The sequence below is a fragment of the Cyanistes caeruleus genome, chromosome 9 (assembly GCF_971803275.1).
Source record: "Cyanistes caeruleus chromosome 9, bCyaCae1.hap1.1, whole genome shotgun sequence".
In the NCBI taxonomy this organism is placed as follows: domain Eukaryota; kingdom Metazoa; phylum Chordata; class Aves; order Passeriformes; family Paridae; genus Cyanistes; species Cyanistes caeruleus.
The window spans coordinates 4,412,641-4,425,819 of record NC_141709.1 but is presented as its reverse complement, the minus strand read 5'-3'; the positions used below and the strand labels follow the sequence as shown (position 1 = coordinate 4,425,819).

Genomic DNA, 13,179 nt, shown 5'->3' with positions numbered 1-13,179 from the left:
ATGCAGTTTTCCCACAAACACCATTTTAAGTAAGCTAGTGCAGGAAAAAATGAACTAAAAATGCCAACAGTTAAATGTAGAGTGTTCCTTATGACACTTGAAAATTCAAGCCAAACGATCAGTCTGCCTGCTGCAGTATTTTGGGTAACCTACATCTATTTTAGAAAACAAGGAGGTATTGTTTCACCTAGCTGGGCTGAAACACTGTGGGTTATGAACAGTTCTGACAGAAGCCATAACACAGAGCCAACATTTTCAAATACTAAGGTGGAAGAGGTTACAACTATCCAAACATTCTCATCTACCTTCAAGTTTGAGAAATGTTTCCAGTACAGAATCACTGAATGGATAAGGCTGGAATCCACCACAGTAGGTCATCTAGTCCTGCCTCCAGCAGGATCATCTCAGAGCACAGGGTTGCAGCCAGATGGTTCTGGAGTATCTCAGGGAGGGAGACTCTACACCCTCTCTGGGTACTCTGCCCCAGTGCACCATCACTGCACAGGAAAGAAGTTCTTCATGTTCAGGTGGAACAAAACATAGCAGCCTCTACCCAAGCTGAAGTTTTAGAGAGGAAACCCTGTTCCACAACAACCTGTAAGGTGGTCTGAACAACAGCACCATCTTATCAGGATTACACCATTAAGTAAGAAGGAACTCAAGTTGTGGCAGGAACTGAAATGCCTTCCATATATAAAGGTTGTTTCCAAGCCACCCTTTTGTTACTACACCAAAAAGGATTTTGTTTCTTCGAAATTGAGCACAGCAACAGTTAACAGAGCTGATGAGGCAGGGAAACAAACAGATCTGAAAGAGATCTCCATCAAAACATGGGGTTTTTAAACAGTGCAGTCTATCTGTAGGCTCCAGTTCATGCTTCCTCCATGATTTGGCAGCAGCAGCTGAGGATGTTTGTCTCCAGCTGACCACACTGCCAGAGGTCCCATTTCACAGGACAAATCACCACCCCAAGCCTGACACTGCCAGACAGCCTGCAGAGAATCAGGAGGGACAGCTGGAGACAGTAACTCCTTTAGACAACTCAGCTCAATCCAACAGGCACCATGAGTCAGGGCACCAGCCTTCCTAACTATCAAGTCCATACACCATAGATGAGCCTTTTCCAAGCGTGGGAAGGATGGGCTTGGGCCATTATCTGCAATGATTCTACTGCCTGGTAATGACAGAACAAGGTTAAAGCATCATTTGAAGCATTTTTCATCCAGCTGACAAAACTGTTTTGTGAGATTTCTTTTGATGGCATTCTGAATCTTATTTCACCAATATTTTGAACGTCATCCTTCCTTACTTTTTCTAAGGAATGGTTTATGTATACCTTTAATTCCACAGTCTCACAGAGAAGTTGTTCTGACTTCACTTGAACAAATGTATGCACACACTTATATATAATCCCATGAAAACATAAACATCACTTCATAGCTTATTCTGTGTTATTTATTGCCTTATTCTATGAAACAACTATGCAGCACATAAATCCCAAACATGACTTGGAAACTGTATTTATTAATGCAAACGATGATATATTAATAATCATGAGCTCCAGCCTCTTCTCCAGGCTGAGCTGCTTGTAAGGTTTATTCTCAGAATCATTTAGGCCCACACCATACATCTTTGCATGCTCTAACACACTACCTTATTATATTGTTTCAACTACCTACTATTTAACAGGCTAATATCTCTAGTTGGCCAGGAACAAACGAAACAAAAAAAAAATCCCAAAAAAAAAAAATCCAAAGGCATGCTAATGCTTTTCAGATCATCAGCTCTTATAAAATTCAGGCATTTACAACAAATATGGCTACAAAATAGAAAGAATACTGTAATAAGATACAGAAATCCATGTTCTATTAATAACAGGTTTGTGTCTTTAAGCAGAAACAAAAATTCACTGTATCAACATTAAACATCAAATGAAAGCTATAAAACTGGGGGGGATTAAATCAAATCCATCTTACACTTTTACAAACACTGTTGGAATGCAAATTGTGTGTGTGAGATGCTGAAACCACAGCTTTTGTGGCTTGCCTGGCCAGTTCTTGAGGCTGAGACACATCACTGCTGCCTGATGACACCCCTTCTCACATGAACATCACGAGGAATGGAAGGACAGCTATCTCCACCCTCACTGAAAAGATTTTCATTCTGAACAACCAAGAGGAGTGGATGCAATGATGCGAGGCAATTTCCACATGGTAATGATGCCATTTTGGTTTTTACTTTCTTTTCTACATGCTTTTATCTCTGTATTCTTTGCACATATATTTGTAGCTCTGCAGCCTATTGTATTAGTGGCTAGTTTTCCCAGTAATTTTCCATGCCCTCTCTTTTAGTCAGAAAGACAAAACAAATTCCAGGGCCTCTATGGGTTCTTCCTGGCTACCAAGGTTGAGAACAATTCTTCAAGATACGTTTTCATAAACAAAGTACAGCTAGTACTAATACTAGCTAGACTGTACCTTTATCCCAAGTACAGTTCCCAAGTCTCTGAGGCCTCTAGTCCAATATCCTGGTCACAGCAGGGGCATCTCTGATCAGACATAGGTTGCTCAAGGATGTTCTCCATGCATGTTCTTGAATAACTGTAAGGATGGAGCTTGCACCACCCCTTTGGGAAGCCTACTTCAAAACTGGATTACCCCATGCTACAGGCAGTGACTGCTACAAGGCAAGAATGGAAACTCCTTGCACAAACTGCATGTAGATCCTTCATGATATTGAAAGAAAAGAAAAAAAACAAACCTGAAGAACAAACACTATTTAAAACATTTTTTTGAAAAGTCAATTCCCAAATTTGTCAAAAGACCGCTCAATACTTTTAACAGATTCTTTATGAAAATTCATAAAGTTGAAATTCAACTAAAAATTCTCATCTAATTGTCTGCAGATAAAGACAGGCTTCAAGTACTAAGAGAGCTTAATGGGAAAAAGATCTTCCTACTACCAAATCATCTGAAATTAGTAAAAAAAAATGAGGTCCCACTGGCAGCCATGCCACTTCCATTCATTAACCTCACAATTTCAAGTTATTTAAGTTTTAGCTCCTATGTCGATGAAATAAAAAACCTCTCTGCAGCATCACTGTGGCCACCAGAAAGTTTATTTTTCAGGTCAAGACTGGAGATAAGAGCAAATAAGCTCTTTTCTGGAGTCAGTCCTTCTTGGTACCAGCAGCCCATCCTGGGGACTCTGAGGGCTGTGTTCCAGGGTAGAGTGTCCCTGAACTCTGAATTCAGAGATCAGAACTGACCCCTGCATAACCCTTTTGCTGGGTACAAGTCACATTTAACTTCTGCTCAAGGGACCCAGACCACAGTCATGTATTAGGAAATACATCAGTTCAGCACTCCAGAGAAAGATTGGAAAGTAAGGGAAAGGCTCTTCACTTCAGCTCTAATTAAACAAAAATCTCATTTCAGCCTCAGACAATGTCTGATCTTCAGGCCAGAAGTTCAGATGAAGGAAGGTAAGAGAACCACAGGACAAGCACAAATAAGTTTCCTTGGTAATTCTGCAATTTAAGTCTCCTTAACCAAGCATTTCTCTCTCCCTTCTACTTTTGGGAACAGTTCAAATAAAATGGATTAATCCACAGTTTTGAGCTGCCACTTGTAAATAAGAGTTCGTTTAAAAAATGGTTTATTTAACAGGCTATAAGTAAAATCCAGCCTTCCTCATTTCTCAAGGAGCAGCATCTACTGCACTCAAACATAATCCTGTAAAGGATAAACCCACTTACATTTCATTCATTTATCTTTACCTGCAAGATAAAGAAGCATTGCTGGTCACAAACTTAATAAAATGGCTCTTCTAATCCTAGGCAGCCCAAACATTAAAAAAAAGGAAAAAAAAAAGCAGCTTGTTATGGTAGATACAGAACTAAAAGGCTCTTGTTAAAGTCTGGATCTGATAATTTATACAGACAAGTAATTGTAGTCCAAAGTAAAAAGAGGAACAGAAAAATGAAACAGTTCAATGAATACACATGACAAACTCACTCATAATGGATTTTTTCTTTTAAGCTCGCTTTTGAAGAAAGGATTCCAGGTCATGTTACTGAAAGGGCGAACACAAACAAAAATGCAATCTTGAAACAGACTTAATCATACTGTCTGGATGCTAAGAGATACCTCTTCAAATCTCATTCATTACTTAGGAGCAATGGAATAATGAGCAAGCAATGAATAAAATATAATGGGCACCAAAGGTAGCATCCAGGTTTTGAACACTGGATCATGACTCAACAGATGAGTTGAGCAAGGCTTCTGCAGCCAAAACCACAAGTTATTTCCCTCTCTGTAAATCACTGAGCCTTTAGATACAGCTAGCTATCCAAAACCTTCTAAATGTCACTTTTAGATCTTCCACAGAAATAGTAAATTAATCTAGAACCATTTGAAGTCTGAGTCAATTACAAAAACCCACAAAATGCCCCCAAACCTTAGAGCCTACTCATATTTTCAAGAGCTGGGAATCATGGAGCAGGGAGAACCAGCTTTCTGATACCCAGGTTTTGGAGAGTCACCTCATTGTAGAACATTTCTTGGATTTTCCTGCTCTTTTTCTCAAATATGAAAGACTGCCATATTATTCTCTGAAGGCCTCTGACAGTGGTAAAGCAATTTTCTCCATAAATCATTGTAATGCTAACGCAGCAGTTTACAGACTCATCTTTAAAAGAAAGACTTTACATTTACTGCCACTGCCAGCAGAGAGAAGGAAAGTTAAGCTCTGACAGCTGCTCTGTCTGGGGGCATAATAAATGGAAAATTTATTCCTTGGCCCAATTCTAACAGAATTTAATATACTTGTGAAAACTGTAAATACTTTGTACTTAAGAGAAGTAAGTGTATTAAAAAGCCATTTAGCATACTGAGATATTTGCACATTCATACTGCAAGCATGCTGAAGTCCCCTTAATGTTACAGCACAACTGGGTAACCTGCAATAGCAAAGCCTTAAATGTGCTTTCCCTAAACATTTTTCTTGATAATCTGTTATTCTTGAAGAAAATAGGGGACAAAGGGTTGAAATTTTCCTGGTTTGCCTCCTCTTTCCAGAAGGGAACTGGAGTGTTCCTAAACATTTAATCAGAATTTTTTTAGTAACACAATATACATATGTTTACAGCACTTATATTAGTCCACAGTCAGTCCAGACATCCATAAACATTCTTACCACAAGGCTCTCAGGAGGGTATTGCTGCTGCCCAGTTTCAGGATTTTTTCAGCCTATTTGTACACAGTCTTTAATTACACTTTTCACCCTGTTAGCATAAACCTAATTTTATTTCACTTCTAAACATCAATGTCTTGCAGATAAGGAATATTTAAATATTTTTCCTTTCTGAAGCTAAAGGTAATACATGTTAAAAAAAAAAAGCTGTTTAAGCCAGCAGATCTCTTGGAGTTGTCTGTGAACTTCATGTTGGGTTACAGCAATCAAACCAAACACTCTTGTATTCTGTCCATCTGTAACAGCAGATTATTTATAAAAAGAAAACAAGCAAACTTAAGGTAATTTAACTTCTGGTCACTATTATTTTTATTCCTAAGTATGCTTAAAAATATCCCTTTAAAATACTTCCTAAAAATTTTATTAAGGCTCCTTATGTATCAGTCTTGTATTAACTCTGTATTTAAATCCATTTGTCTCAACAGCTAAACACCAAGACTTAACCTTCTGCCATTTCATCACCGTTTCTTACTGCATACCCAGGAAAACCTTGAAAGATCCATGTAGTGAACTAAACAATAAAACTTTTCACAGTACTTTAAAAGCACAATTTCACTTTTTAAGTATCTTAATTTGGCTCATCTGTGAATACCTACATGAATACACAAAAGGCTCTTACTTAGTTTCACAGACTCTGAACTTGAGGCTATTAGTTTAAATGAACAAAAAAAAAGGTGAACACTAAATTGTGTTGCCCAACACATACTAATTGTAAATTCTTGATTAACAAATTCTGACTTTACAGGAACTGTTTGAATAGCTAGAAGCCAACAAGAACAATGGCAGCAACACAATCAGCAAAGCCACTTTACCAAAGCACTTAAGGATGTGCTCAGATGTGAACTGTCTTACCCAGCCTACATGCTAAAACCCCTAAAAATTTCTTAAATGCTTTGATAAACAAAAAGCATGAGCAGGGGAGAACATCAACTTGGAAACCAAGTTATTTTTCAGTAAAATACATTTAATCACCAATTCTAGGACTGGCTAGAAGAAGGGTTCACTATATCTTCATTGTAACAGTAACACACATTCTTTGCAAACTTGTATTTCATCCAATAATTACAATGCCTTCAAACAGGAGTGTGATTTACTGTCCTTCCAGCATTTTCTAACCAAATACCACAAAAATGCTGCTCTTGCAGAATGCCAAGGAGAAGAAAGGGCAAAGGAGCAAAATCCAATCCATGCTGAATCTGGTAGTTGAGAAAGTTTGTCTACACTGCAGTGAGATTCCCATCTGCATTTCATTGCAGCTGGTGTGAACCCAATCAGTGCAGGTTAAATACACGTCAGATCCCTGATTGCTGTGCTCTGACCTCTGGCTAAGTCGGACATTATACATTCCTGCTACATATTGCAGTAGTTAAGGAATCAATGCTGCTTTAAACAAAATGTGTTCTGTGATACACCATGCCTCAATTTCTTCACATAGTGCAAATTTCTTGGGGTTCCTCACCAAAAATTCAAGCTCTTCTGTCACTCTCCATGTGGCCCCTTTGTAAGGCACTAGATGAAAAGTCAGAAACCCCAAATTTAATCTATCTTGTCAACATGTTTTTTCCAAGACCTCATGTACGGTCTCTTTGGATTTCCTACTCCCTATATCTAAACCAGGAATGGATACTTCTCTCAAGAGACTGCTGTGAACAAACATTTAAATTAATGAAATGTGCTTGCAAAGAAGCTCAGACAGGTCCTGAACATATACCATGCAGAGAAGATATCCTAGTTAACATGTTCCATCCTTTTTTCCACCCCAAGATGCTCCAAAGACAAACTACCACAAATAAGCAAAACCCCCAGGGTAGAGAGAAACAAGGTTAGGGCTGTGGCAATTCCCATCCTCTTCCTGTGCTCTCTATAATTATAGCCTAAGGGCTAAGCCTTGGTCCCTAAGGTAGCTGGTTCATGTGCCTGAACTAGAAGAAACTGATTCTGTTGAAAACCAGTCAAAATCATTTCACCAGCTATGTGTCAAAACTGGTCCACAGGAGGCTCAGATGAGCTTCAGCAGCAGCACACTGGACATGACCACCCTGCACAGCAGGGATACAGAAGAACTGTTGGCAAGAACAGAACTATTGCATTGGCTTTACCACAGCCACCACCTCACTTATGTTCAGCACTACAAACAACTTCCAAAGCCCAAGACTTCAAGCAATCACAGCTAAAAACAACTCAGCTTTTTAATATTTGCTATTGTGACTGGATTGATCAACAAAATGTAAAACCACCACAGATTCTTAAGACTACTGGACAAGATGGTTCATTTTTGAGATGCTAGAACTGCATCACTTAAACACAACCAAGCCAACATGAAGACAACAGGTTTTGTAGAACAGCTGCTGATAGAGGCACCTCCAAGGTTCTGGATTTGGTCTGGGCCAACACCAACAGGAGCAGTAAGGAACACTGAGGTACCTGAGTGCCTCCACAGATCAATGATAGTCACAAAATCGTCACACACTGGCAGAACTTTTTTGAAAATATATATTTTTTGCATATATACCAACAATAACTTGCTTAAAATGCATTATTAACTCAGCCTCAGCAGCCCACATCCACATGATCTGCTGTCAGAACCACAGTGTCTCCTACCTGGACACTATGCTGGAGCCATTGTAGAGGTCACTAGCGTAGGACAGTGTTGCCAGCGGTCGGACAGAATTGTAGCGTGTGAACTTGGATAGACACTCCTGAAACTCATCCAGCTGGCTGGTGGTTCTGCTGTCATCTAGGAAGAAAGAGGCAGTGACATTGGAGGGGGCAGAAACAGAGTAAGAAGGTAAACTCAACAGTAAACCCAAAAAAAGAAAGGAAGATACACATCTCTATGTGATGCTACCTATGCTTGTTATTTGGGGAGGATTCCTGGTCAAAACCAGGCTCTCTCATCTCTAGCATTCTTTGAAGGCATTATGAGCTTTCTAGAGCACAAATGAAGTCTCTCCACTGCAATGCTGGGTGAACCTAATGCTGAGAATCTGCCTAGAAGTCAAATACAATTTTGTAAGCTCATTTATTTTACTCACATTCAGAGCCCGTGGGCCATGCAGATTATTAACAGAAAACTTTTAAGCATGTCAGGATGCCCTGCAAAGGACACGTCTAGTTTTCACAAGAGGTGAATGTATATTCCTTTCCCTGTTCTGTTATGTCTACATTTGGTGTCAATTACATTCAAAATACTTTTAGTAAAAAATACTTCTCTTGTTATTCCAAAAGCACCAGAGCTAAGGGAGAAACATTTCAGGGCTGGAGAAGGAAGACAAGCATGAAACCAAAAGGCTCCCTGTACTAGAAGTTTTGTGAAAATTATGACCTTCAACAGACAAGGTGAAATTGAGCCAGCTTGAATAATGATGATAAATATTCTGTGGGAAATGGAACAGTTTACTACAAAAGTTAAAAGTAAATTGCAGTGTAGATAGTTTAAAGTCATTCACTGAATTCTCAGAAGTCCTAACTTTTCTTGGTAGAAACAATTTTATTTAAACCATTTAAATTTTATTTTGTAAATAAGGAAAAATTCCTAACTTACAGCAGTGCCTCATAGGCAAATCTGGATTCCCAATATGATCAGGGATACACAGCTAAGCATTAGGTAGTGTCTTCAGGCTTTGTAATGAACCCCCAAATTTGCAGCAATTCTCATAATCCTTTCTCTAATGCTTCCACTCTCAATTTGTTTTTGCACCAGTGCATTTTAGGGGAAGTACAGGTAACACTGCTGGTTTACAGGTACTGCACACCTTGTCTCCCATTCCACCCCAGCATCCATTGCAGCAGCACAGAAACCACCCACAGACACACACAACAGAGATCAAATTCCATCCACTACTTAACCTAGCCTTATCAGCAGCATAAGGAAATAACAAGATCCATTCATTAGAATGGCTTGGAAATACCAGGGTGAAAAAAGAGAGGTTGATCTACAAAAGCAAAATCCAGCTGTGATTTCCTGTGGAAAAACACAGAGAATAATCATTTCTGCACTCTGGTAATTCCTTGCCATCAGAAATTATTGCCTCTGTACTTATAAGACATTTTGAAGTGTCCCTCATATGCACTGTTTAATGTTTGATCATATAAAAAGGAACAGTGAAGGCTAGTAATTAGCATGCTTAGAGGTACTAGCATATACATTATCCATGTCAGAGGGATGAAAAGGGGCAAAATGAACAAAGTGCTGCTCTAAATTAACATCATCAGCATCTGACCATTACAGGAAACAGCTCAAGAAGCAACACAAACGTCGGTGTTTTTCAAAGACTGTTTTCTCCTTCAGCACTGCGATAGGGACAAATAGCTGCTACCCTTCTATTTCCCTGATTTAGAGATCAAGCACACAGTCCTCCTATAATTTATTCTCTATGTGTGCCTGTAAAATCGAATATTATTTCTCAAGACACCTTCCCGTCAAAGAGCAAGGCCATTTGATAATTACAGTAATATTATGTCTCCACTCCCTACTCGAACAGTCAGAGGCACTTCTTGCAAAAAAAGCTTTAAATCTACATTAAATCCTATTTAAAATGTGTCAAAAGGCAGGAATGACTTAGGAGAGGAAAACTTAATCAAGTATCATAGGTTATCCCTTATTTAGGAGAAAACCTGCACTTGCAAATCCTCTGCTCTTGGTACAACTGACACATACGAATACAAAAAACCATTTTCACTGCATTCATATTTATAGTTCCAATTATGAAGAAAGATGCCTTCTACAAGGGAATGCTGGGAAGAGCCCCATTTGTTATCCTTGGTTAATAAGTTTTATTTTTACATAAACACAGTTATGCATCACCAAGACAGCTCTGCATGAAAACATCTCAGTGTGAGCTGTGAAGAACTGCATTCTGCAAAGCACCTGCTAGCACATCACAGGGATCTGACTGGACACATGCAATGTGCTTCTCCAGACTTTCAGATATCGAAGTAACCTCCCAACAGGCTGTATTCCTTGTTAAAATCATTTTGCTGTGCACAATGAGAACTGAGCCAGTCCATGCTCTGAACTAGGTAGGAGATGTAAATACTTCTAAGACTGAACTCCCCTAAGACATGCCACAGCCTTTATACTTGGAGCCATTTATTAATTAATTTTTAAAATTATTTTTAATTTATTTTAAAGAGACTAAAAATAAATTCATGGTGAGGGGAAAAAAATGAGGTTTGTACCCCAGCAATCCTGCCTCGGGAGGCTGGTCCTTGCCTTCCAAGACTGTAAGTAAAGATACTTTGCTGCAGCAACCTGTGCCTGGTTTCCTCTCATCCCCAAGTGGTGTCTCCCACTCCCTGAGGGCTGGCTGCTTGCCTTGCAGTCTGTCACACTCTATATGGGATGCAGCTCAAAGCTTGGCGCTGCAAATCCCTTGCCTGCCATAGTCCATTGCCTGAAGCTTTTCTTGCCAAGCTGGTTCCTCCTCCAGAGGGGCAACAGAACAACCCTCTTCACCCTCAAGACAGTTATTTCACCCTCTCATTTCTTAAGAGAATCTTGTGTGTAATTAAGACCCATGCATCCACTAGGCAACAATTACTCTAGCTGCTGTCACGCTGTTACTCAATTATGAATGAGGCAATCTAGGCAATTTTGAAAACAGCTTCTAATTCTAGACAACAAGCCTTAAATCCAAGGTGTGCCCCATGGGACAACAGCCCTGCTGCACACTCAGCTTCTATAGTCCAAACCATTTGTTAACCAAGACACAATTGAGATAGCAAAGGATAACCTCCAAGTGCCCTCTTGCATGCTAAATACAGAAGATTGTATGCATTTATGTTTATACCTCTGTAGCATTTCAATAGCAATGTTTTTAACTACTTGGTTAATACCACATCTAGCGGAAAGACAACTCAGTCACTGCTTTCAGGCATTTGCATCTTCACAACAGGCACCAGAGAAATTGTTTATTGTGCATGTTGCCCTTCACACTAAGGGATTACAAAGCAATACATGTGCCCCTCCAAACTGACAGGATTAAGTTTTCCAAATTTCGCAACTTCAAAGATTGGTTGAGAACAGCAAAACGGGATGATCTGAGTAACACAAATATGGACAGCCACATTCCCATGCAAGGAAGATGTGAAAGCTGCTCTCCCAAAAGCAAAGCTTTTCTGCAAGAGTGTACCTGACATCAGAAGTGGAACACCACATGAGAACTCACCTGAGACCCGAGTCATCCTGGTGGAAAAATAGCACTGCTCAAGGTCCTCAAAATGAGCAGTGAGGCGCTTGCGTCGCGAGGCCAGCGTGCTGTTATACCACGGCTGCTTTTTGGTCTGAGTGGAGAAGGAAGAACACTTCAGAAAGTTAAAAGCCAGGCCTGGGTTTCACCTCTATAAATTTTACCAAATTATAAACAATTATACAATATAGATGATAGGTTATAAGAGTAAAACAACAATAAATCAATCTTGGCACTGTCGACAATTATTTCTCAGGGTCCTACGCTGTACCCTTTAACATAAAAACAAATTCCTGCTTTTAGACAGTTTTTGTTTCCTGAACCTTAGTAAATTTAGTGATTCTGGCCTTACACACAGGACAGGCAATCCCAACCCTTGGGGAGTCCTGTCTTGCATTTACACAGACAGACAGCACAGGCCAACTTCCAGCTTCACAAGTCAAACAGACTGTACAACAAATACTCCCCAGATCCCTGGCACACAGCTCATTAAAAGAAAAGGAGGCGTTTATTTGAATGAGTTAGTTACTGAATTACTTCTTTTGAAGCAGCTCAGTAACTCTTTGTAGAACTATGCATATAAAACAGAAGCAAAAGACAGCATCAAGTTTAAAGGTTAATTGAAAAGAAGTTCCTGAAGCTCATCATTAAAGCCACCATTTCCCAAACTACCCCAACAGTAACAGTGAGATGTAGGAGCAAAGGATTTAAACTGCACAAGTAATCTTTCCTGCTGAAGTAAATTCAGGAAATGCACTACTCACCATTTTAATCACAAGTGATAGAATGGAATGAAACCCTCTACTACATAAGAAACACAAAGAGCTCCTTGCTTTAGCTTCTGTTTAAGAAGTCTCACATACCACATCCTCAAAGCTAAATTTAGAAATATTTTAGACCCATCAAGCTCCCTAATAACAACATCCCTGAGCAAGTACAAGGCCCATCATGCTACTGAGTGGCACTAACAAAACCCACTTCGTGTACAGCTCCCCCTCAATCCATGCAGGGGAACAGCCTGTTCTCATTACAGCCACCCACCAAGCTAACGAGAACAAATAAGTTTATAGCCCACTCAAATTTTGTTTGTACCTGTATGAAAAGCAATCTAACATTTTAGGAAAAAAAGCAAACTCCAAGCCACCACTTCCCACACACTGACATCGTGGCTCACACTTGTCTGTGAGAGCAGCCATGGTCTTCACAGCTTGCTTCATCTCAAAAGCAGCTCCAACCTCAACACACAACACTGGGAAGTGCTCCTACATCAAAATACTTTTCAAGTACCATTTTCTAAACTTTTACATCCTCAAAAAATGCTTAATAGAACACTTCTGTAGCCTCTTCTGTAATTTTTGTGCACCAGTCTGCAAATCTCCAGTCTCTCTCAGCACATCATTAGTGATTTGGGCTCAAGACAACTTCAAGCAAAGCACAATTGTTTCAAGTTAAGGCAAGCTGCCTGAACCACAATGAGGGACAGAACCCAAACCCAAGCCTGATCTGCCAGATCCCAGTCCACAATGAGATGGAATCAATCAGGTGTTTGCCTGCTGTGCCACCACCTGCCGTGTGTCCCTGGAAGATCCCTGTGGAGCAGGTCCCAGGTTGGCAGGTGGCAACCCAGCTGTGCTGAGAACCAAGCAAGGAGCACTCACCCACAGTCATCAGACCACCCTTAGCTAAGCAACCTGCTCACATTTTGCCAAAACCAGATATTTAGAAGCCTTCTCCC

General features: G+C 39.9%; 1 protein-coding gene across 13 annotated transcripts in view; it reads right to left on the bottom strand.

Moving 5' to 3' along the window:
* COP1 (COP1 E3 ubiquitin ligase) overlaps positions 1–13,179 on the bottom strand; it is a 147,428-nt gene that overhangs the window by 86,082 nt on the left and 48,167 nt on the right. For all 13 annotated transcript variants that reach the window (XR_015273962.1, XR_015273961.1, XR_015273963.1 and 10 more), the window contains 2 exons: positions 11,424–11,538; positions 7,855–7,990 (listed from right to left, as the gene is read on the bottom strand). Coding sequence is in view for 10 of the 13 variants with exons in the window: in XM_023931699.2 (XP_023787467.1) it covers positions 7,855–7,990; positions 11,424–11,538 (251 nt within the window). In the remaining 3 variants the exon portion in view is untranslated. The remainder of the gene's footprint in view (positions 1–7,854; positions 7,991–11,423; positions 11,539–13,179) is intronic.